The sequence below is a fragment of the Thamnophis sirtalis genome, unplaced genomic scaffold (genome assembly GCF_051295495.1).
Source record: "Thamnophis sirtalis isolate CommonGarterSnake01/CBP01778 unplaced genomic scaffold, rThaSir2_p1.2 scaffold_11, whole genome shotgun sequence".
Classification (NCBI taxonomy): domain Eukaryota; kingdom Metazoa; phylum Chordata; class Lepidosauria; order Squamata; family Natricidae; genus Thamnophis; species Thamnophis sirtalis.
Window position 1 is genome coordinate 64,457,146 of NW_028261391.1, and position 25,388 is coordinate 64,482,533.

The 25,388-nt window shown below is 37.7% G+C and overlaps 1 protein-coding gene across 1 annotated transcript in view; it reads left to right on the top strand.

The window, feature by feature from the left end:
* The window catches only part of ABRAXAS2 (abraxas 2, BRISC complex subunit), a 33,176-nt gene extending 9,577 nt beyond the window's left edge, over positions 1 to 23,599 (top strand). Inside the window, exons 2-9 of the mRNA XM_087725964.1 lie at positions 1,248 to 1,338; positions 2,547 to 2,583; positions 4,712 to 4,778; positions 11,811 to 12,001; positions 12,658 to 12,777; positions 13,769 to 13,853; positions 16,657 to 16,771; positions 21,555 to 23,599. Coding sequence (XP_087582090.1) covers positions 1,248 to 1,338; positions 2,547 to 2,583; positions 4,712 to 4,778; positions 11,811 to 12,001; positions 12,658 to 12,777; positions 13,769 to 13,853; positions 16,657 to 16,771; positions 21,555 to 22,027 — 1,179 coding nt within the window. The 3' untranslated portion in view covers positions 22,028 to 23,599. The remainder of the gene's footprint in view (positions 1 to 1,247; positions 1,339 to 2,546; positions 2,584 to 4,711; positions 4,779 to 11,810; positions 12,002 to 12,657; positions 12,778 to 13,768; positions 13,854 to 16,656; positions 16,772 to 21,554) is intronic.
* Positions 23,600 to 25,388: the final 1,789 nt, after the last annotated feature.

A 25,388-nucleotide genomic window follows, 5' to 3' on the forward strand; every position in this document is an offset into this window, starting at 1 on the left:
GATCTATGCCTTTTCACTTTTATATTAATTCCTATTGCTCTGATGTTAAATTTTCTAGGTGAAACAAAGGTTTTAATTTTGTGAAGCTATAAAAAGTGAAGGGACTTCCAGCTGACCCCACAGCAAGATTGGATGCAGGGGGCAGTCTCCACGCCCCCGCATTGAGTTCTCCCTGTTGGAGGGCTCCGAAAGGAGCTAATGCCACCCTATAGGGTGGTGAAGAAAAGAGGGGCACCCTGCAGGTTGCGGAGACCCGCAACTCTCCTGCTTCACCCAGACTTTATCCACGACGAGGAGAAGAGGCAGCCATCATTGCTGTGAAGCTGGGACAGCTGTGGCAATAAAGAAAGTGCAGGAGCAGTGTAGATGAACAGTGACTGGAGTTGAGTGAGAAGAATAAATGTTTAGACTGAACAGTGAATAAACAGATGTAGCTAGAGACAAGGATTCAAGAGAGGTGTATGGGAGGCAAGCTAAAAAACGAATAAGAATTGAAGTATTAAAACGGGCAAGAGATGATGGATAGAAAGGAAATTCTTTTCTCTCTTTTTTTAAATATAATGATTAAAGACTAGAATAGAGGTAGAAATAAGAATACACACTTATATAAAGTAACAGCTAGATGGAAAGATTACAGGTTGAAAGACGGTATTAAGTATGTTTAAATAATATGGCTTGGCACTAGAATGGCGCATTGAAACATTGAATAATTAAATAATAAAGGACTATATCTTAATAGAAACAAGTGAATTAACACTAGGATTAGTAATGGTGGCCTGATTAGAAGCCACAATAGATGCAGAAATAAGAAATGGGAATATTAGCACATATATTTTTCATACAATAGAATAAAAGCAATAACTAGACAGAAAGATGAGAGGTTGAAAGAAGGCAGTACTATGTAATCTCAAATAATACTGTGATTGGCATTAAAATGGAACATTGAAATATTGAAGAACTACTTTAAAACAAATACACACACACACACACACACACACACACACACACATATATATATATATATAAGGCTTTCATAAGTTTGATTAGTGTAACAAATACCATTAATATTATTATTGACATTTGTCACAAAATGAATGATATCCAGATGCCGCACCGTTCATGTACTGATGTTGATGTATATTCTAAAAATAAAAATCCAAAACACTTTTTTTTAAATGCGTAAGGGAAAACAAATGAATTCAGTTTCTATTTTTTTATCTTTAATCAAAATATTTTTCTTTTTACAGGAAGGATTTTTATTAGGAGAGGTAAGACAGGAAGAGACATTCAGTATTAGTGACTCTCAGATTAGCAACACAGAATTTCTCCAAGTGATTGGTAAGCGTTATTAAATTTCTAGCAATGTAATATTGTGTTTATTTAGATTATATGGTTGTTGTTGCATGTTTGCTTGCTTATTTATTCAGATTGTATATCTACCCATCTTGTATAAGTGACTTTAGATGGCTTGCACAATAAAAAAAATTGATTATGGATTTTCTGATTGCAAAGTCAAATTGATATAAGTCTAGAAAGTATTTTAGCAGGAGGTGAATAATGTTATTTGATTTATCTTGTTGAATATAGTTTGTATGGTCTTTGATTTTTAACATATGCAGAGTCATGAATATGACTGCATATACTCAAGTACACACAATTATTCCAGGTTAACAGATCCATGGCGCATTGGACATTAAATTTGAAAGTGATTATTTTGACTTTTTCTGCAAAAGTGGAGGGCGAAGTAGAAATGTCAGTGCCTCTCTTATTCAGCTTTGTTTAAAATTGAGTCAGAATTGTTTTATTTTATAACGGCTTTCGCCATATTTTTGGAGACATAGACTTAAGAGATGACAAATGGTTACAAATAGATTTTCAGAAAGTCCATATTTGATGGGAAATTTAGATCCATAAAATGCTGCCGTACCTCTGGAAGAAACAACAGCTTCTCAACAACTGTGGTTCTTCTGTCTCTACCTGCCCCCATTCTATTTTAAATTTACTTGCTACTGTTGGCAGGGCCAATAGTTCACATAATCCTATCTGTGTGCTTTCAACTCCAGGAGGTTTTTTGTAGAGATAGTTTTCCTCCATATTTGCCCTAAATGGGGCTGGGGTTCCTCCTAGCACATTCTGACACATAATTTGAAAATGTGAATCTGTTCCTAAAGCAAATACATTGCATTAAAGATTTGGCAACATATCTATTTTGCTTGATTACCTTTAGAGAAATTTCATGTTCTCTTTCTGATCCACTCATTTAAATAATCAGTTGTAGAAACCTTTGTGGGCAGGCAATAGCAATGAAGTCTTTATTTAATACATTCATTTTGAGAAGTGATTAAGTCTGCCAAACTTGCAGAGTTACGTTCCTCGGGAGTTCTTAATAAATGTGAAACCATCATATGTCTTGTGAAAAGTGAAATATTTGCTTATTGTGTGAACTTGGAACTCTCTACATGGGCTAGGGATATATTGCTTTAAATTATTTTTAGAGCATCTCTATTTCCTTAGAGTAATATAAATGCGTTGTTTTCTTTTTCCAGAAATCCATAATCATGAGCCTTGTTCCAAACTCTTTAGGTAGGTTACTTTTATCACATACTTTTATTCTCCTTACCAGTTGTCCTATTGAGGGAGTAAAATGATTTGTTTTGAGCCTTTATTATACAGGTGTGATGTAAATGAGCTATCATAGAAATAAAAAACACAGTTCCATATGTTATTAGAGATCAGGCGCTGTCAATTTATTTATTTTATTTATTAAATTGTTATGCCGCGCATCTCTCCTCCAATGTGCTAAAAGGCTATATCTTCTGAAGTTATCTGGATTCTTCTGCCTGTCTCCAATGTTCTGTTTGGTTATTGAGAAAAATCATTGAGACGGTGGTGGCAGCTCAGCTTTAGATGGTCGAGCAAAATCTGAATTCTTGCCATCAGAATACAGACTAATGATAGAGATCAAAATAACATTTGTTCTCTGTGGGTGACTTTTATCAGTAAATCGGTAAAGATTTCTTGATTCATTTAGCCCTTTGGGTGTCCTTCAGTACCATTGATCAATGTACCTTAATGCAGTGTTTCTCAACCTTGGCAACTTGAAGATGTCTGGACTTCAACTCCCAGAATCCCCCAGTCAGCGAATGCTGGCTGGGGAATTCTGGGAGTTGAAGTCCGGACATCTTCAAGTTGCCAAGGTTGAGAAACACTGCCTTAGTGGACTGCTTGTAAGGATTGATAGTTTTCCAGTGGAGTCGAGGGAGGGGGTCACACATGGGTTTAACACAGCCTGGTTGGTCCTTTAGACTGAGAGAAAACTTCTTAGTCTTCTGCCTTAAACCTATAAACCAATAAACCTAAACCTTTCCCATTGGCTCCCAGTTTCCTCTCAGTCTTTTGGTCCTAGTACTGTGTGTTTTGTCTCTCTAGGTAGGAAACTTTAATTTCAAATTCCCACGTTCTTTATCCTTGACTTTAAAGGGCAACTTCAAAGTCCCTACACTTTGAAACTCTTTGTCTAGAAAGATTCTTAAAGCCCCTTCTTCGCGGTACTTAGAAGAACTCTCTGTTACAATACCTGCCCTTTGGAATACCATCCTGCAAGTTATAGCTCTCAATCCAGCTTCAAAGTTCTCTGAAAACCAGGGTGTTCCTCCATCTACGTGTTTAATTCTCTTAAATGGTTATTTTTCTTCCACTTTTTGAGATTATTTTTTTTAAAAACCTGTATTGTATGAATTTTTATTGCCATTCAGTGTTGGGCGGTGTTATACATTTCTAATGCACATATAAATAAATAAAACCATTGAAGATGAGTTTTATTTCAAAAGACATTCAAACTGAAGTGCTGTTAGTTGTAATTTGGAGGAAGATTGGTTTATTTATCTTGTGCTGTAACCTGTCCATAAGAATGGTGTATAAAAATTTTAAAAAATATCTAATTCATGAAAATATACAACCTAAAATAAATGAATTCAGAGAATGTATAATTATGTTTCATCTGTTCTTTTATTCAAGATTATACTGCATTAATTTTAAAAAAACCATCTCTAAATTCATCTACTTTAAAAAGCTTATTTAAAAATAACCCTCAGAATTGGCCGCTGAATTATTTTCTAAGACTTTATTTATGCTGTGAACAAAATAATAACACATTGTCTAGCTGGGACATTTTCAATTAATTAAACAGGTGTTTTATAAAGTAAATAATCCTTCATTTCTCTGAATAGAGGCCATAACCATAATATTATTAATATGATGCTTTGCATATTAAGTGTATACATGTTGCAAGGTGAAGTGGGATAAATTGTTAAAAAACATGCTCTGTTAAACTGGGATTTTTCCTAGTAATATTTCTCTGAATCAGGAAACAATTTACATCATGTGAACAGAAGTTATTAAAAGGCAGGAATATTTTCCAGTGCTCCTCATGTATCAAGAATTGCTTTTTTTCCTTTTTGATGAGAGCATTTCTTTGATACATTATTTGTATACTATATCAATTGCTGTGGAATTTTGCTGAATATTCGGACTAAGAGCATTGTGTTTAAATGGGGGCATCTCTTCTCTAACCTTTCATGTATTGCTTAAACCTCTGAACACAGAAGAGTTAGTGAGGAATGGCTTATTCAACATCTATATGTTTTGCTTCACAACCCTTCACTGTGATTAAATGTATAATCTAAACTTCTATTTTCTTCTTTTTTTTAAGTTTTTATGATTATTCAGGCAAAGTCAATGAAGAGAATTTGGACAGAATTCTTAAAAATCGGAGAAAAGTAAGCTTACGTATTTTCAGTTCCATTTGCATTCATATTTATTCTCCTGTATAAGAAGGAAACGTTAATTATAGCTCTTAGAAGGAGTGACTTCTAAGCATTTGGAACATTTCCAAAATGTTCCAGTAGAAGTAGTCCTTAATTTACAACTGGTTACTTAGTGACCAGTTGAAGTTATGACAGATACTTACAAAGATACTCATGACCCAGATTTGACATTTTGATGATGGCTTTTCCACCTCCTAAATCATGTGACTGCACTTACATTACTAAGCTTTGGGGGCACGTTTATGGCCACTTTCAGTGTTCTAAAGTCACACAACCTTATTTTACATGATTTTGCAAAGAATTGGGCATTTACTTCCAGTTTTCAGCAAAACTGACCCATAGTGAAGCATTGGTTCACTTAATGACTATAGTCTTTGCTTAATGAGCACCACAAAAAAAGCCGTTAAATCAGGTTGGTCACATGGGTGTCCTGATTTTTGACCATCATAAATTACAAATATGTTGGGTAGGGTCCAGTAGAGTCATAACTGAAAGACTTAGGAGTAAATTTATATATATATATATATATATATATATATATATATATATATATATATATATATATATATATATATATATATATATATATATATATATATATATATATATATATATATATATATATATATATATATATAATCTATCTATCTATCTATCTATCTATCTATCTATCTATATATATATATATATATGAATTTACACCTAAGTCTTTCAGTATATATATATATATGTATGTTGTGTTTGTGCTGATAAATAAATAAAGGGAGACTAGTATAGATCTATTTCAAGCTATTTAGCTCTCATCAGCTAGCCATACCCTTACTGGGAATCGAATATTTATTTATCAGCACAAATACAACAAATGTAACAAAAAGGCAACAGTAAAAATATTGGGTTTCTGTCTGGATGGTCTCTTGTGACGAGCCGAAGGACAGAGAATGGAAGTAGTGATCTTCCTCCCATATTTGGGCATACCGGGGGTTGTAATTCTAAATATGTATGTATGTATGTATGTATGTATGTATGTATGTATGTATGTATATAGGGTGATACATACATAATCAAATGTAGATAAAAATTCCCCCAAAATGGGAGAATAATGTGATATAATTGAACTAAGCATCATACTAAAGGCCTAATTAATTCTTTGGAATTCATTCCAGCCAATTTTATTTACTTTTCAGAAAATCCATCCCCATGGTCTCTAGTTTTCCCACACCCTCTAGTACAGAGGTGTCAAACTCACGTCCTCACAGCTGCGTCACATGTTGTATCGGGACTTTTTTTCCCCTTCGCTAAACCGGGAGTGGGCATGGCCAGCGTGTGACGCATCCGGCCCGCAGGCCAGGAATTTGACATTCCTGCTCTAGTAGGATGGGCATAATTTGGGCCCCTTCCTTGAAGCAATGTCCTCCAGTAGGTTCCAAGAGGCCTGTCTTTTCCACTGTAATACCTGCCTCTAAAATAAAATAACCATACACATGCGCCAGTGGTGGGTTCCTACTGGCGTTCCCACCAGTTCACTAGGCGCGCACCTATTATTAACCCAGTTATAATATCGACTGGGTTTCCCAATTGCCTATTGATTTTTACTGCTGCTTTTAACTATATCGATTCATTATTGTTTGCTTGTTGTGGATTATATGCTGCCGAGCATCTCAGTTGTTTTGAGTTAGGTGACCGTTCTAAATCTGATAAATGCATAAAATCATTGTAGAGTTACACAGTTGAAAAGAGCCATTTCAGTGGTTGAATTCAACTAGGGAGCTATATGTGGGTGATGATCTTGCAGTAACCATCCAGAAGCCAATAACACGCAGACTTGCAAGATACGGTTACTAGCCTATTTCAATAAAATATAATTCTAGTCTCCCTGTGGAATTAGTTTCCTGATCTAGTCTACCTTATGATGCCAACCCCCAGATCAGTGCAAGAATTAAAGCATCAATGATCTATGGTTGTTTAAGTTGTTACTTGAACATGTACAGTAAAGGGGAAGCTACCACCTCTCTACATAATTGGTTTTACCGTTAAGCAGCACCGGGGAATTTTTTTCCTAATACTTAATTGGAATCTGCTTTCCCGTAACCTAAATCCATTATTCTCTATCCCTGCTCTTGTATGAGCACAGGTCTTGGCTTCTTTGTTAAATCCTCTCATTCATTTGAAAAATGCTGCTATTTGTTTTTCCCAAGGCAAAATATACCCAATTTCTCTTCACATAACTTAATGTCTACCGTATTTTCACCCATATAACCCGCGGGTTATATGCGGTTTTTACATGCACAGCGCCCCCCTGCGGGTTATATGCGTGGGCGGGGTATACGGAAGATATTTTACACGATCGGAGGCTTACCGGTACACAGGCTTCTTTCTCCGTTTCTTCCCCCACCCCGATCTCAGCTGTTTCCTTCTCCTCCGTTCCTTTCCTCTTCCCCAGCTTGCGCAGGCTTGTTTCTCCGTTTCTTCCCCCACCCCGATCTCAGCTGTTTCCTTCTCCTCCGTTCCTTTCCTCTTCCCCAGCTTGCGCAGGCTTGTTTCTCCGTTTCTTCCCCCCCCATCTCAGCTGTTTCCCTTCTCTCTTACTCGTCGCGGGTTATATGCGTGGGCGGGTTATATGCGTGGGCGGGTTATATGCGTGGGCGGGGTATACGGAAGATATTTTACACGATCCGGAAAACCCGCGGGTTATATGCGTGGGCGGGTTATTTGCGTGGGCGGGTTATATGGGTGGAAATACGGTACTTTCCAGGATCATTACTGCCTTTCTCTGAATCTGCTCCAGTTTTTCTGAATTCTTCCTAAAGTTATTCACCCAAAATAGCACAAAAGATGGTGATTTATTGAAGCAGAATAATACAGAACTATTACTTCCAGTGAATGGATGCTGTGCTGCTTGATACAGCCTAAATAGCATTTACAGTATCTTTTTTTTTTTGCAACCATATCATATTGCTAGTGAAGCGCTTTGCATTTACAGTTATAAAATGCAATCCATTATTTTCATCACATTTCTCTATTTTATCAAGATCATTTCTAGTTTTATTTCTTTCGGTTAATCTGTTTTGTGTCATCTGCAAATATAATAATTATTTCCTCCAGTCTCTCCAAACCATTAGTAGCAATAGTAAGGACAATCTAAGACTGATGCTTGTGGCATTTCACTTGGTTATTATCTTCCCGATTTCTGAGTACATTGAATATGATTTTGATTTAATAATCTTGCAATCCAGCCCACACTAAACTATGTGGTACTTTGTCTTGATGTTTTACTGACATCAAGATGTACTGTGTATCAAACATGGTATGGCAAGATTTGTTCACGACGAATCCACACTCATTTCTGACGCTTAACACATCATTTTCAATTTGATTGCAGGCTGATCTTTTTATTGTCTTCTGTGGAATTCTTTTAGGTATTACATTTGACTGGTCTTCAACTTGCCGACTTTCTGTTTCTCATATATTGAAAACAGAAATAAGGATCTGATGTATTGATTCTTGTGTGTACTATTAGGCTTAACCATCACACTAAGTCTTTTATTTTAAACCTTTATACAGAAGCTATTTTTTAAAATTACTTTAAACGTCTACCCTTAAACTTTGATTTGATTTTGTAAAAGTGGTGTTAGTGATCCGACAGGCAACTGGATTTTCTGTTTGTTTGTTTGTTTGCTTGAAAATGTTCCGTTTCTCACCAATTTTTCAAATGAACTCTAGAAGCTTCTTGGATGAGAAGCAGAACGTTTTCAAGGAAAAAAAAAAAAAGAAAGTCCAGTTGCCTATTGGATTACTAACACCAGCTTTACATTTCTGAGCTACTTGCCTGTCCTTTTTTGTATGTGATCCTGGTCCAGTGGTGGGTTTCAAAAATTGTTCGAACCTACTCTGTGGGTGTGGCCTCCTTTGTGGGAGTGTCTTGCCACCCATGTGACCGGATATGAAGATGCCGATGACACTTGTCAGAACCACCTTAAATTACCTCACACACAGCACTGGCATGCATAAGAATAGGATGTAAACTTGTTTTTGAAAAGGCATCTTTGGTTTGCGTTAAAACAACTTCAACACACGCAATGTTCTGATTGCACCACAAACGCAGTAGTCATCCTTACCTTTCACAGAGGCACTGAGCTTTATAAATATGAGCATGATAGTGTAGAATAATCATATCCAAGGACCAGTGGTGGGTTTCATAAAATTTTGGAACCTCTTCTGTAGGTGTGGCCCGCTTTCCGGGTCCACTGGTGGAACCTCTTCTAACCGGTTCGGTAGATTTGACAAACCGGTTCTACCAAATAGGTGCAAACTGGTAGGAACCCACCTCTGTCCTGGTCCCTTTCCATTGACTGCATGTATCCATTCTTTTGTTTTGTTTTTTCAGTTGGGTCTTCTGCTAACCTTGTTCTTCCTTGCTGGCATTGTTTGCATTTGTGCTTTTAATATCTTTTCTTAAGAAGTCCAATCCATTTTTAGCACCTTTTCCTATTAGCTTCTCCTGTTCCAGGCTCCCATTGACCGAATTTATTAACCTTATTCTTTTAAGCTCAACATATATGTTTGAAAATGCACACTTTCATTTTAAGTCAAAAACTCTAGCGTTATGCAACCCATAACGCTATATGGTATTGGTTAGTATCAAGCCAATCCTTTTGTGATTTCCAGTCACATGTAAAGTAGGAAGTAATCAGCAGAACAAATAGGGAATTTCCTGTAAGGACCATGTGTTGCAGAGACACATATTACCTCAAGTCTCCTTTCACTGTAGCTTCATGCCTCGCTGAATGATGTGCAGTTTGATTTTTGAAGGTGTGATCCACATCTTCTATTTCAGTGGTAGTCAACCTGGTCCCTACCGCCCACTAGTGGGCGTTCCGGCTTTCATGGTGGGCGGTACAGGTTTTGTCCGATATTGAAGCACTTTCCTTTTTAAAATTTAATTGACTTCCCTACTTTATAAATCACCATTACTGTGGAACCAGTGGGCGGTTAGAAAATTTTACTACTAACAGAGATACAAAAGTGGGTGGTAGGTATAAAAACGTTGACTACCCCTGTTCTATTTGGATGGAAGATAATATTAGACATCAACAATAATACTACATTTTTTGTTTCTTTTGTTTCCTACATTTGGGATTCTGACAGCATGTTAACATGTGGTACAACTTCTCTTCTTTTTCTGTTGCATCTGTTGCTTCCTCGATTAATTAAATTGCTTCCTTTAATTACCTTATTCTAGTCATAGGAATCATTCTTTCAGATTACTATTACACCTAATAAATCATATTTATCTTTGATACTAACTGATCCTCTTTTTTATTTCCCATACTCTGTACATTAGCATATAAATAGTAAAAGGCATGAAATTTATGAACCATGGTTGTTTTGATTTTTTCTCTGAATGGTTGAAGAGGTTCCATTTCAGGGCATAACTATTTAAGCATAGAAACAAGTCAATTGTTTTTTCAAAGTTGTTTTTAATTTAAACTGCAGTAGAAAATGAACAGTTTATTTCAATCAAAAAGAATGCTGGTAAAATTGCCTGCAGCATCAAATCAAATCAAATCAAATCGTTGTTACTGATTTCAACTTATAAAGCAGTGGTAGATAAACTAATAAAGACAAATATGTAACTTATCATTTTCCTCAATGAATAAATGAACTTTTCTGACTCATTTCTTCAATTGAGTTCTCTTTATCTAGTTTTAGGACTTCTGTGGGAAACAAATCACATTTTAGGACGTTGTTATTGTTGTTGTTAGTTGCAAAGTCGTGTCCGACCCATCACGACACCATGGACAACGTTCCTCCATGCCTTCCTGTCCTCTACCATCCCCCAGAGTCCATTTAAGCTCACACTGATTGCTTCAGTGACTCCATCCAGCCACCTCATTCTGTGTGTCATTCCCTTCTTCTTTTGCCCTCCATCGTTCCCAGCATGAGGCTCTTCTCCAGTGAGTCCTTCCTTCTCATTAGGTGGCCAAAATATTTGAGTTTCATCTTCAGGATCTGGCCTTGTCAGGGTTGATCTCTTCCAGGACTGACTGGTTTGATCGCCTTGAAGTCCAAGGGATTCGCAGGACATATTTATGCAGAAAGACTGAAAATTCAAACAGCTTCACACTGTACCTAACACAATCAAAGCAAAGGGTTTTTTAAACCACATTTTGTATTTTCCCAGACCTCAAATGTATTTTTTTTGAATGGCTCAACATTCTCTTCCTCTTCCAATTTAAACCATTACAAGATAACCTAGGGACTATAGTCAAGCAGGATAATGAAAACCCTCTGTCTTTCATTCTGCTGCTTGAAAATAGAGTTAAAATTCTTCTTTTTTTCTACAGACATCAGTTGATGCCCATAAGTGCCCAGTTCCTGAAATATAAGTGTTTCTTTACTAATGGTATGCTTCTGCAATTAGTTACTGAAGCTTACCAGGTGATCAGAAGCAAGCCGCCTTACTAACCTCATTGCTCTAGAGCAGTGTTTCTCAACCTTGCCGACTTTAAATCCTGTGGACTTCAACTCCCAGAATCCCCCAGCCAGCATAGCTGGCTGGGAGATTCTGGGAGTTGAAGTCCACAGGACTTAAAGTCGCCAAGGTTGAGAAACACTGCTCTAGAATACTAGAACCGAGGTGGCGCAGTGGTTAAATGCAGCACTGCAGGCTACTTCAGCTGACTGCAGTTCTGCTGTTCGGCTGTTCAAATCTCACCGGCTCAAGGTTGACTCAGCCTTCCATCCTTCCGAGGTGGGTAAAATGAGGACCCGGATTGTTGTTGGGGGCAATATGCTGACTCTGTAAACCGCTTAGAGAGGGCTGAAAGCCCTATGAAGTGGTATATAAGTTTAACTGCTATTGCTATTGCTATTGCTACTTTCCCCCACCCACTTTCCCAGGTTAGACTGACCCCTTAGAATGGCCATGGTGTATCGAACGGTTGTGTCTAAATAATGAAACATTACTCATTTTTTTTATTGCAGAATGTTATTGGATGGTATAGATTTAGAAGGAATACTCAGCAACAAATGTCATATAGAGAACACATCATCCATAAACAGCTGACACAGATACTTGGAGTACCTGACCTTGTCTTCCTTCTCTTCAGTTTCATCTCCACTGCAAATAATTCTACACATGCTTTAGAATATGTCCTTTTTAGACCAAATCGAAGGTAAATTATTTTTATTATACAGGGGAGGGATTTTTATGAACTGTACTTTTAATAAAATAATAATTAAACACAGGAAAAAGTGAATTATATCAGATACCTATATTAACCCTAGTGTTCTAGCATGTCATGAAAGTAAATTTGGTTCTCTATGACGCTTTGTTGTAAATACAGTTACAACTTGTAAGATTAAATCAATAAAGTAATTAACTAAAATTTTAGCTGAAAAACAGTGAAAGAGCCATTTTAATCAATGGAATTGATTTACGAGTTTCTGTCCCTTGTTTTTAATTGAAATAGTTTTCTTCTAGCCTACTTCTCTATTTGAGACAAAAGAAAGAATTTTTTTAAAAACCATTAGGTATAATTTAGATATCACTGAGAAAGCAAACCATTTTTTTCCATTTTTGTAGTATTACAAAAAGAATGAATGTACAGTTAATGGAAGATTAACAGTTGTCTACTATCTAGGCAATTGTTAAATTAATAGTCACTCCAGATTCAATTTAAACATTATAATTAACTATAGATACAGTTAATAGTAGCCTTTATTCCCTATTTTTTTTTAAAAAAATCTGGTTAACATGAATTACTGCTGTGCTTAAAATCTCAGGAATTTCTGCGATGTTTATTAATTATTTGAACTTTCTTTTATGCAGGTATAATCAAAGAGTGTCACTTACTATCCCTAACTTGGGCAACACAAGCCAGCAAGAATATAAGGTCTCTTCAGTGCCAAATACTTCTCAAAACTATACCAAAGTTATTAAAGAACATGGGTAAGCAATGTTTCCAAACCTATTCATTGCCAATTTTGGCATATTAAGAAATAAACATAGATTTCAATATGCATGCACTTTTCTTGATTATCTTCTTTTGTTATATCATTGCTAGTTTCTAGCAATGTAGGAAAGTGTTGATCAAGGTTAGCATAAGAAACATAGGGACATGCCAGGGTATCCTGCACATAGAATATACATGCAGGTATCTGCAGCATATAGACTCATGTCGTCTTTTATAGTTGTATTTTTTTTTCAGTGTAATTTAATGGGAATGAGGGGAAATGAAGAATGCTTTTTTAATGTGTAAGTTAAATTTCTCTAAGGTGTATTTCTTTGACGCTATCAATGCGGGCTGAGCAAAAACAATTGGATTTGCAAACAGCCATATCAGTTCATGCGTTCGTGTTGTAGAAAAGACGGAACATGCAAGCCAGCTCTTCAGAGAAGGAAAGTTTATTTGCGCAGGTTCAGAATAAACAATGGCCTGAACAATGAGTGAAAGTCAGGAAATTCCTTATATAGTTTATCACTTTCAGCTAAAGCCATCTGTTAGTTTTGGAAACACCCCTCAAGATTTGCCCTTGAGTTACAGAAAGTATGTCTACAGGTCAGCCAACGGACAGACATAGCATGTATTTTGAGGAACTAACAATATGTGTCTACCAAACAGAATAACAACCAAGCCAGCAAATAGGCCAAAATAGATGCTTCGCTTCAGCATATTTCATGTGCCGACTTCCTTCTAACTCGTGTCTAACCACACTATGTCCTAAAAGCAAACCTTGCAATTTCTATGTGAACAGTTAAAGCTTAATATCATGAAACCCTAGTTTGGTTCAGGCTTGAGGCCTACCTTGGTTCAGCCTGCCCCCTTATTGGTAGTCTATGTATGACCACGTAGGAAATATAAATTGACTTTAAAGGTAACAGATAATGAGTAAGATATGACTATGATTTATTTCTAATACATTATGTTTTGTATTTTTAGTACTGATTTTTTTGATAAAGATGGAGTGATGAAGGACATCAGGGCTATCTATCAGGTTTATAATGCACTTCAGGAAAAAGTACAGGTAACTCCTTTTATTTTAAAATTTGGCAATCTTAACTTTTTATGTTATAATAACATACAGAAAACTATTTTGTATGGGAAGTCCTCGACTTATGACCACGATTGAGCCCAAAATTTCTGTTGCTAAGTAAAAAATTTGTTAAGTGAGTTTTGCCCCATTTTATGACCTTTCTTGCCACAGTTGTTAAGTGAATCACTGCAGTTGGTAAGTTAGTAACCTGGTTATTAAGCGACTGGTTTCCCCATTGACTTTGCTTGTCAGAAAGTCGCAGAAGGTGATCACATGTCCCCATGACACCACAACCATCATAAATATGAGTCAGTTGCAGTGGTGGGTTTCAAAAATTGTTTGAACATACTCTGTGGGTGTGGCCTCCTTTGTGGGAGTGGCTTGCCGCCCATGTGACCGGATATGAAGATGCCGACAACACTTGTCAGAACCACCTTAAATTACCTCACACACAGCACTGGCATGCATAAGAATAGGATATAAACTTGTTTTTTAAAAGGCATCTTTGGTTTGCGTTAAAACAACTTCAACACACGCAATGTTCTGATTGCACCACAAACGCAGTAGTCATCCTTACCTTTCACAGAGGCCCTGAGTTTTATAAATATGAGCATGATAGTGTAGAAAAATCATGTCCAAGGACCAGTGGTGGGTTTCAAAAACTTTTGGAACCTCTTCTGTAGGTGTGTGGCCTGCTTTCCGGATCCACTGGTGGAACCTCTTCTAACCGGTTCAGTAGATTTGACGAACTGGTTCTACCGAAAAGGTGAGAACTGGTAGGAACCCACCTCTGGTCAGTTGCCAAGTATTTTAATTTTGATCACGTGGCCATTGAGATGCTGCAACAGTTGTGAGTGAAAAACGGTCATAAGATACTTTTTTTAGCACCATTGTAACTTTGGACAGTCACTAAATGAATTGCTATAAGTCAAGGACTACCTGTATTTAATATATATTTTAGCTACAGTGTTAATATTTGCAAAAATAGAAAACTATTAGAATAGGTAGCAGTATAAAGAAACTAAAGCTAAAACAGCCTGTTTTAAGATTAAAAGTGCATTGTGCAAAAAGTTCAATAAAATCAAATTGAAAATAATGTGAATTAGATCTCTTAGTGATACTTGATGGGTGAAATGCAGAATCTCTAACTGCATTCAAGAGTAGGAATTTGTTTGGATTTGCTGGCAAGATTGGACTCATGTATAAATACCTAACTCTTTCTGTTAAATATTTCATAAAGGATCTTAAATGTATGATAGTACAATTTTGGCAAAAAAAAACCCCAATCAATCACATTTTCTGCGCATAGCACTCTTTATTTTAGTAGCTTTAAGTCCCGTTTCTAGTTCCTTTATCGTCCCTTGAATTGGATTCCAGTTATTTCAAAATCAGTTATTATTACATCCATAAGTAGCCACCTAATTACATGTTCAGGGACATGGTGGCTCAGTGGCTAAGATGCTGAGCTTGTCAATCAGAAAGATTGGCAGTTCAAATCCCTAGTGCCACCAACCTAGCTGTTCGAAAGCATGTAAAAATGCAAGTAGAAAAATAGGAACCACCTTTGGTGGGAAGGTAACAGCGTTCCGTGCGCCTTCGGCATTTAGTCATGCCGGCCACATGACCACGGAGACATCTTTGGACAGCGCTGGCTCTTCGGCTTAGAAACGGAGATGAGCACCGCCCCCTAGAGTCAGGAACGACTACCACATATGTGCGAGGGGAACCTCTATCTTTACCTTTTAATTCCATGTTAAAAATATGGGGGAGAGGCATTATGAATGGAATCCAGCTATGAATAAGGAGGTTGTCTCATTTACTGTTAAGTCATGGCCAGTGTGTGCCATGACATGCACTTCAGAAATAATTTAAAATAAAATATAGCTGATGAAGTACAGTTCCCTTTAATGAGATGCCTTTGCAGAACCTCCAAATCAATAGGTCTGAACTTTGTATTATGGTGCTTTTTATCATTAATTTTACAATAGATATTTAACCAGAATTCAATTCAATTTGTCAATTTTAATAAATTTGTATGCCGCCCAATCCCGGAGGACTCCGGGCGGCTCACACAAAAAAACAGTTTAAAAATATTAAAAAGAGTTTAAAATACAAGACAGAAACAAATTAAAAGAGACACAACATACACTCGATTTTAATGGGGTTGAAGTCCAATCAAGATCAACAGCCCCAGGCCTGCCGGAACAGCCAGGTCTTAACAGACTTTCGGAAGGCCGAGAGAGTGGGGAGGGTCCGGATCTCAGGGGGTAGATCGTTCCAGAGGGCCAGGGCAGCTACAGAGAAGGCTCTTCCCCGAGGGGCCGCCAGACGACATTGTGTGGTCGACGGTACCTGGAGAAGGCCCGCCCTGTGAGATCTTACTGGGCGCTGGGAGGTATGTTGCAGGAGGCGGTCACGGAGATATCCAGGTCCTAGGCCATGTAGGGCTTTAAAGGTAATAACCTAGAATTGGTTAACCATAACCACTCTGCGTCACTTCAAACGGAAAGCCGAAGATATAGTCATGCGCCCATTCAATCTTAGCCGAAAATCATATAATAGCGACTGGCTGCACCACCTGACAACCCTAGCCCAGGACCGAAAACAGTGGCGTCAAATTTCCATGGAAGTCGCCTATACCCACGATGGGTGAAGAGGCGTCAAGTACAAGTACCTAGAATTACTAGACAGATGGGTTGATACTAGACAGTTTGTGGTGACTGGTATCCATATAGTTTCTTCTGCATCAGGGGTGGGCAGGGTCAGTCGAATAACCTTGTTGTCTTTCTCCTAGGCAGTATGCATAGATGTAGAGAAAAGCGAGCGAACCGTTGAATCTTTCCAAGCAGAGGTGAATAAGCTAAAAAGGCAAATCTCTCAAAGGAAAAACGAAAAAGAGCAGAAAATAAGTAAGATTCTCGTGTAATTTTTTTTTAAAAAAAACTCTCTTAGAAAATCGATGTTGCAGTCAGCTGCGTTATGTTTTACTATGCTCCTGTTATTTAAGGGAGGTAAAATAAGTCAGTTGCTATTTCAGTTTATATCTCCCTGTTCTGCCAATGGAATACTCGTTTTAATGATAATCCCATGAGCCGAGGTGGCGCAGTGGTTAAATGCAGCACTGCAGGCTACTTCAGCTGACTGCAGTTCTGCAGTTCGGCTGTTCAAATCTCACCGGCTCAGGGTTGACTCAGCCTTCCATCCTTCCGAGGTGGGTAAAATGAGGACCCGGATTGTTGTTGGGGGCAATATGCTGACTCTGTAAACCGCTTAGAGAGGGCTGAAAGCCCTATGAAGCGGTATATAAGTCTAACTGCTATTGCTATTGCTACTTTGGGAAATAATTTTAAGTGAGTGGCGCCCTTCCTAATGCAAATATTAGGCCTGCTACATACACTTCGTGCAGAGGGATACCGATAGACAGAGCAAAGTGTACATCTGAGCATATATATTTACTTACATGGTTTCTAGTTAGATCTTCTTCTTTTACCATGGCTGGAGCTTTGATTTTTATAGGCTTTCCCTGTTGTAACTGCCTTCCTTTTTGAAATAATGAAAGAAACAGTTTATTTGTGTAATGACTAAATTCAATTTTATATGTCATTTCTACTAGAGGAGTAGCATAAGTTCAGATGTAGCTCCAGTCCAGTGCCAATATTTTAGCTGGTGTAATTGTGCTAATTGAATATTATTTATTTATTTATTTATTTATTTGACTTATATACCGCTTCATAGGGCTTTCAGCCTTCTCTAAGCGGTTTACAAATTTTTTAGCAAATTGAGTCAGCAACTTGCCCCCACAGTCCGGGTCCTCATTTCACCCACCTCGGTGAAATAGCAGTTAGACTTATATACCGCTTCATAGGGCTTTCAGCCCTCTCTAAGCGGTTTACAGAGTCAGCATATCGCCCCCACAGTCTGGGTCCTCATTTCACCCACCTCGGAAGGATGGAAGGCTGAGTCAACCCTGAGCCGGTGAGATTTGAACCGCTGAACTGCAGATCGCAGTCAGCTAAAGTGGCCTGCAGTACTGCACCCTAACCACTGCGCCACCTCGGCTCTATATACAATGAAGAAATAGTGAGGAGGCCTAGGAGTAAATTATACAAGTTTAAAACATTCACTGAAAAGACCAAAGAGTTTCACCTGGAGAGTATATAAATAATGGGTACAGATTATAATTTTAACTGAAAGATGCATTCTGTTCTGTATAGTTGTAAATAAACTGTCGTGTTAGCTTAGGGTTGCAGTTGGGTGAGTAGAGCTGAGTAAAGAAGAAACAGAGTGGGTATGGGATGAAGAATTAAAAAGGGGGGGGAGATGTTTTCAAATTTGGGTTATATACATTTTCTGTTTATCTCAGCTGTTACCCAGTTGTCTCCTGAAGTATCACAAGCACATCATTGCCATAGATCAGTGTTTCTCAACCTTGGCTACTTGAAGATGTCTGGACTTCAACTCCCAGAATTCCCCAGCCAGCGACTGCTGGCTGGGGAATTCTGGGAGTTGAAGTCCAGACATCTTCAAGTAGCCAAGGTTGAGAAACACTGCCATAGATGGTGTAAAGCAATATATTCAGCAATATATTTCCATATACTTACTAAACATTTACCGGATGGGCAATTAAATAAAGCCCCTGAGTATCAGAAGAACAACATATTCCTTCTGCTAGCGCTTGCATCAGACCTGATTCAGTTATGGAAAGTAAATGTAACAACCATAGGATTTTCCACATAAATGTAAGCTTTGGCACTTGTAACAAACAATCTATACCTGGATTTGCCCTGGATCTTTAGATAAATGGTTCTTTGGCTTCCATGGAAGATTCCTGTGCTGGTATCATTCCTATTAAAATGAAGAGATGAAAAAAAATGAATAAGCAAATAGGAAGCCCCAGAGGAGGAAGAAGATAAGAACATCCAGCCTGGTGTGATGGGCGATTTGTCAATTAACTTTCTCCTCCTTTATAATTGGGTTTACCTGATGTCATGACAGGAACCCATCAGTTTTGTATACTGCCCAGTGGTGGGTTTCAAAAATTGTTGGAACCTACTCTGTGGGTGTGGCCTCCTTTGTGGGAGTGGCTTGCCGCCCATGTGACCTGGTGGGAGTGGCTTACCAGCCATGTGTTCGTTCTCTCTCTCTGTCTGTCTGTCAGTCTTTCCTTTTGTCTCTCTGTCCCTTTTTTTCTTTCATCTCTCACTCTTTTTCTTTTTTCATTTATTTATTTATTTCTTCCTTTCTTTCTCTCTCTCTCTCTGTGTCAGTCTGTCTCTTTGTGTGTGTGTGTTTGTGTGTGTGTGTGTGTGGCAGTGATGGGTTTCAAAAAAATTTGGAACCTCTTCTGTAGGTGTGGCCTGCTTTCCGGGTCCACTGGTGGAACCTCTTCTAACCGGTTCGGTAGATTTGACGAACCGGTTCTACCGAATAGGTCCGTACTGGTAGGAACCCACCTCTGATACTGCCCATTATTACCTTTAAACACCGAGAAATATAAATCATTATATTGAAGGGGGAAATAAAGAACCTGTATCTATCTGTTGTATTACTATCATTAAAGTACAGATGCTACTTGAAAGTTCAAAGTCATCAGAGAAATTGAATTTTATTCACTGAATTCATGCAATGACAGGTCGCTTAGATGGCATCAATGGACTAGCAAAAGCGCCCGTGGCAATGTGTGTGGTGCTTCAGATGCAGCTTGAAACTAAAAGGTTCACTAAATGGCAGGGCAAGGATAATTCTCTGCATTTTGCCATGAGGGCAGTAATGTTTCTTCATTAATTCCGTACAAGAACTCTAGTACAGAGGACAGCACAATTGTGGGATGCTTTTAAAAAATAGAGAGAAAACTATTTTACCACACTACAGAGTAAGGAGCTGCCAAAACATAATTATGTCAGAGAGATACTGTGAATGTCCACATTGTAATATTATACAGCAGTCGTAAGTGATGCAAAAGTAAACGAGTAAAAAAATCTGGATTGTCTCCAGATTACCCACAAGCATAAATTCATTCACAGGAGTCCTTACTGAAGGAATTGGGAAAATGGGGGGGGGGGGAACCATAATCTCCTTTCCCTTCTGTCTGAAAAACCATTCCAGAGATTTGCGGAAACTTCTAACTACAGTATGAGGGGATAAATATATGATAAAAACTAGCTTCATTCAGTGCAGATTCTGCTGAATCTCAATTCTTTCTTTGAATGAAAGCGAAATCTGGGTCCAGCTTGACGTGCTTTTAGGATTCAAAAGTTGCAATATCTCCAGAAGAGAAGATGCGCGCACACAATTTTTTTTAAAAAAAAGATAGTGTGTAGAAAATTGTTAAATCCCTATACATACATTTACGAATGTTACACATATTGTAAGAAGTTTGAGAAAGTCTTACTAGTGTATTTATTGTGTATTATTCTTTTTAAAAGGTTTTTCTGTCAGTATGGCTGAATGTTGAGATAACAAAAATGCTTTGGTGTGTGATTAGTTGGGTATATGATTTATCTAACTTTTTTCCCTTCCTACTTCGTCTCAGAGTATAGTGGTCTGAGAAACATAAGACTGGAGCATACATTTCATTTGCCAATGAGATGCCATCATAAACCAAATGCCTGCTTAGAAATTGTAGCTTTCCTTCCAAGAGTTAGAGATTTATGACACATGGAAGGTTGCCAAAGTAGACATACTCATATCTCCACAACACCTCCTAGTAACATGGAGGAAGGATGCCAAGGTGCACAAAGTAGTAATCTAATATTGTACCACAAAAGAAACTAGAAAAAAAATGGCATCAGTATGCAATTTCTGCTGACATTTGGATGACAAATGAATTGTGATCCAGCTACCTGTTAAGTTTAAAAAAAAAACCAGAAAAAATTGTATAAATGTTAATTCAGATGATTTTTGTAATAGTGAATATAAAGAACAAAGAAATGTGAAACCTCAGTTTAATGTTCTAGTGATTCGGGTTCCATTAAAAATTCTATTTTTGGTTACGTCAGTGTAGCAACTGTGAGTTGCAGCTTTGATTATGTTAAGCTACTTGAAATTAAACCACCTGAAGAAAATTCAGTTTACGCTTGCAGGAGGCTAGTCCTCTGTGTCATAATTTGATAAGTAGACAGACTCCATGTATGTATTGTGACCCATTGTAAAAGTTATTTTCCTGCCTATCCTTCGAGAACCCTAAGAATACATACTTAGCAATAGCAATAGCAGTTAGACTTATATACCGCTTCATAGGGCTTTCAGCCCTCTCTAAGCGGTTTACAGAGTCAGCACATCGCCCCCCACAGTCTGGGTCCTCATTTTACCCACCTCGGAAGGATGGAAGGCTGAGTCAACCTTGAGCCGGTGAGATTAGAACCGCTGAACTGCAGATAACAGTCAGCTGAAGTGGCCTGCAGTACTGCACCCTAACCACTGCACCACCTTTTGCTAGATAACAAAATAAAGAAAGTATATAAATATTAATCATGCTAATAATAAAGTAATTTATAAGAAAATAGATTTCTATTTCTATTTGATACTTGTTTCACCTAAATCCTTGGCTTACCAATTGAATACAACCTACGTATTAAATTCCTTTCCCATTGATACGTAGAAATTTTTCAACAAGCAGGTTAGAAGACGCCTAAACTAATTGTCTTGATCTAACTGGTTGGTATTACAATCTTTACTTTTCCACTTTTCTAGGATTGCAACAGACTCTCTTAAACAGGCAAATGTCAAATGACACCTCGGAGCCTATATTTATCCCACAAATAGCGCATCCCGGATTTGTTGTGGAAAGTAGCCTTGAAGAATCGGATGCTTCTGATCCTCCCCCTCCTTACGCTGACTTCAGTGTGACCAATCACGACAGCGCTGTTCGTCCTGGGGTTCTAGAAAGCAGCGTTTTTATGCCTCGGCCTCAAGCAGTGGGCTCTTCCAGTTATGCTTCCACAAACACGGGATTGAAGTATTCAGGCGGTGGGACGTCCATGCAGCCTTGTCCCCACACCACCACCACCACCACCGATGAGAATGTTAATGAATCAGAAGACAGTGACTATGAGAATTCGCTTGACCCTACTGAGTCTTCTGACAGTGAATACGCACAAAGAGATTCTCGATCCTTAGCACACGTGGATGGAGATTCCAGGAACACTCAGATCTCGCAGATTTAATATAGAGCTTAAAGATAGGACTATCTTTCCTAATTGTTACAGAAATATTTTGGAATTTAACTTTGAGGAAAAGAGCTACAAGAGGATTATTGTGCACAACAGATATAAAAAAAAGACTTTGAACTTATAAGATGGCTTACTCACTTTGATACAGTTTTACAAGTTTTTGTAATGGAACCATGAAGATAATCAACCTGTACTGATTGACGAGATTCGGGATGTACTGGTAAATAGCAAAGTGAAATTTGAAACAGTTTGTCGCCATGCCTTCCAAAAGAAAAAGAAAAAGGGATTTCACAACTAAGCATGGTCTCTAATGATCTTAAATCAAACCTTACCTCGTGTACTATCATGCCTTGAATTTTAGAGAGGTTGTTTCTAAAGGACTTAAATCAGCAGGCTTTTTAATGATGAAGCCAAATAAATCATTGCCAGGAAAACGAATAAACAAACAAACCTTTATTTCCAAGAAGCCGGATTGGAACAAATGTGAATTATCCTCTCTGCATGTTCTTTCAATAGAGATGGGGTTTGTTTCAAATCTTTTTTTCTACAGGCCTAATGTAAATCACTTGACATTATGGTTGCCTTTTTATGTAGGAAAACGATTACCAGTAAATCATCTGTGAATGTCCTAAGCATACTACTTTGACGTTGGTGGATTTAATGTGACTTCGCCACACTATCCTTATTGTCTCGGTTTGGTTCATAACACATGAAAGCACATAGTGGAAGTGGTCAGTTTTATGTCAGAGTTTTGTATTAGAAAACTATAAACGCTGAACATTTAATGAAGGTGATAAGCTCTTGCAACTTAACTTGCAAAAATGCCCACACTTGCGCTTAACTTGAAAATGTCCTCTTAAATTTAAATTGTGTTTCTTATTGGGAAGGAAGAAACTCTACTTTTGGAAGCACGAAGCAGATTCTGCTCAAAATATTGGATGCACTTATTTCTTTTCTATATGTTTGCAGGGTTGGTGGAGGTTTGTGGGTATTTTTTTAACCCCCATGATTTTAAAAAAAGCAGTGCAATTTAAGCATCCGATTTGGCTTTTATTCCAATTACCAAATAGTAAACTGTTCAGTCTATGACAATGTGTTTTGATCATGCATAATTCCTCTCATTAATATCCAACCTCCCCCCCCTCCTTTTTTAAAAAAGATGTCAGACTTCCTCAGGCTAAAATCTCAATAGCTAAACAGTCTGGGATCTATTTATTATTAGTCTTCTATGTCTCTAATTAATAAAAAAATAGCATTTAAATGATTTATCTCCTTGGATATTTGGGACTGTAAAACATTTCTATTCCACTACTTAATATATTCTTTGGCCTTAACATGATGCATTTTTTTTCATTGCTGTAGCCTGTTCTAATTAACAAAAAAATATTTGGATTTTATTAACTTTGGGTATACGAGCTCCTATTAGTGCAGTTTGTTCAATAAGTGCTGTTGCCATCTCATCAGTTCATTTGATAAATTTTTAATCTTGCTCAGAAACTTTTAAATGTACAACTTTGACAAAGGTAAATGTGACAATAAAATCTTATTTAATCCTTTATCTTTTAATATTTGTCAGCAGGGTTCCATTATAGCAAAATCATGTATTTGCAAATAAAAAGTTATGCTGCTTTGTTTTAACATGAAACCAATTTTTGAAAACAACTGCATGTTGTCCCCTACATTAGCAGACAGTAAAGACAAACATACACAGGATTGTAGTATATACGCAGTAATGCCAGTGTTTAAATGTTCATTTATTCACGTCAAACTACTACAAAAATTATTTGCAGCCAATGTGATTTTTACTTCCGTTCTATTCCCAAATATCTTTTGTGAACGCATGCATCTACTATACATGCTATTGAAACAGTTGTTGAATCATGGCATCGCCTATTAAAAGGCATTTTTGCAAAATCAAAAAATCTTGACCTTTAAATCATCAAGGAGACACTTTAGTACAAGGGTCTCCAACCTTGGCAACTTTAAGCCTGGCGGACTTCAACTCCCAAAATTCCCCCTCCAGCAAAGAATTCTGGGAATTCTTAAAGTTGCCAAGGTTGGAGACCCCTGCTTTAGTAGGTAAATATTGGAACTGAACACACGTATTGAAGCTCAGTTATATTTCTTCAATCAGTTGGTTTGAAGCTGAAGAAGGCCCTATGATTTTTCCTTGAGCTGCGACCAATTCCGTCTATAAGTGGTCCTTGACTTGCTAGCACAATTGAGCCCAAAATTTCCATTGCTAACTAAGGCAGTTGCTACGTGAGTTTTGCCCCATTTTATGACCTTTTGCCATGTTGAATCACTGCAGTTGTTAAATGAACCATGCCGTTGCTAAACGAATTTGGCTTTCCCCGCTGACTTTGTCTGTCAGAAGCTGGCTAGGTTAGAAATGGTGATCAAGCAACCCTAGGATAGGGCAACTGTCATAAATACATCCCAGTTGCCAAGTATCCAAATTTTGATCATGTGACCATGGTGATGCTACAGTGGTGGTAAGTATAAAAAATGCTCATAAGTGACATTTGTAGTGCCATTGTAACTTCAAATGGTCACTAAATAGATAGTTGTAAGTGGAAGACTGCCTGTATTCTGTCTGTTAAATTTTAACATCTGACCAAGAATGTCACTGTCAGAATTTTTGTGACCCGACAAATGCGCGCACAACAAAAGCGCGCCGACAAAACCGTGGCAAGAAAAAGGCAACGTCAAAATTGCGCCCGCAACAGTGCGCCGACAAAAGCGTGATTAGGGTTAGGTTCAGGGTTAGGGTTATTACGTTGTTTTTGTGTTGTTTGTTGAAGGCACGCTGTTGTGGGCGCGATTTCAACGTCGCCTTTTTCTCACCGCGGTTTTGTCGGCGCGCTTTTGTCATCCGCGCATTTGTTGGTGAACCCAGAATTTTCACTAAATATTTGAACCAAATACTCATAAAAGCACTTATAGTTTATATCTAATGCAGAAGTGCTGATGTTTAGCGGCCTAGACGTCGCACATAGAAGTTAAATGAGCCTTTCTCACATTGGGTGGGAATTATAAATGGAACACATGTCCAAAGTACACAATGTAAAAGAAAGTTGCCATAATTGAATCCCAACTATAAGAACCTATTGCAAATCATTGGCTTTTGGGTAGCAGATTCCAAGGAAAATATTAAGCGTTTCTGATCTGATGGGGGAGTGGGGGGCAAATTCATGCCAGAGACTTATTCTGAAAGCATAAGTAATACATATAAGAGCACAATAACCACAATAATACAGCATGAAACAACCCTTTTTTAAAAACTCAATTCTCTGAGGCTGGAAAACAATAAATTGGGACTATATGTGCTCTGGAAAAGCTTTTGTGTGCAGCC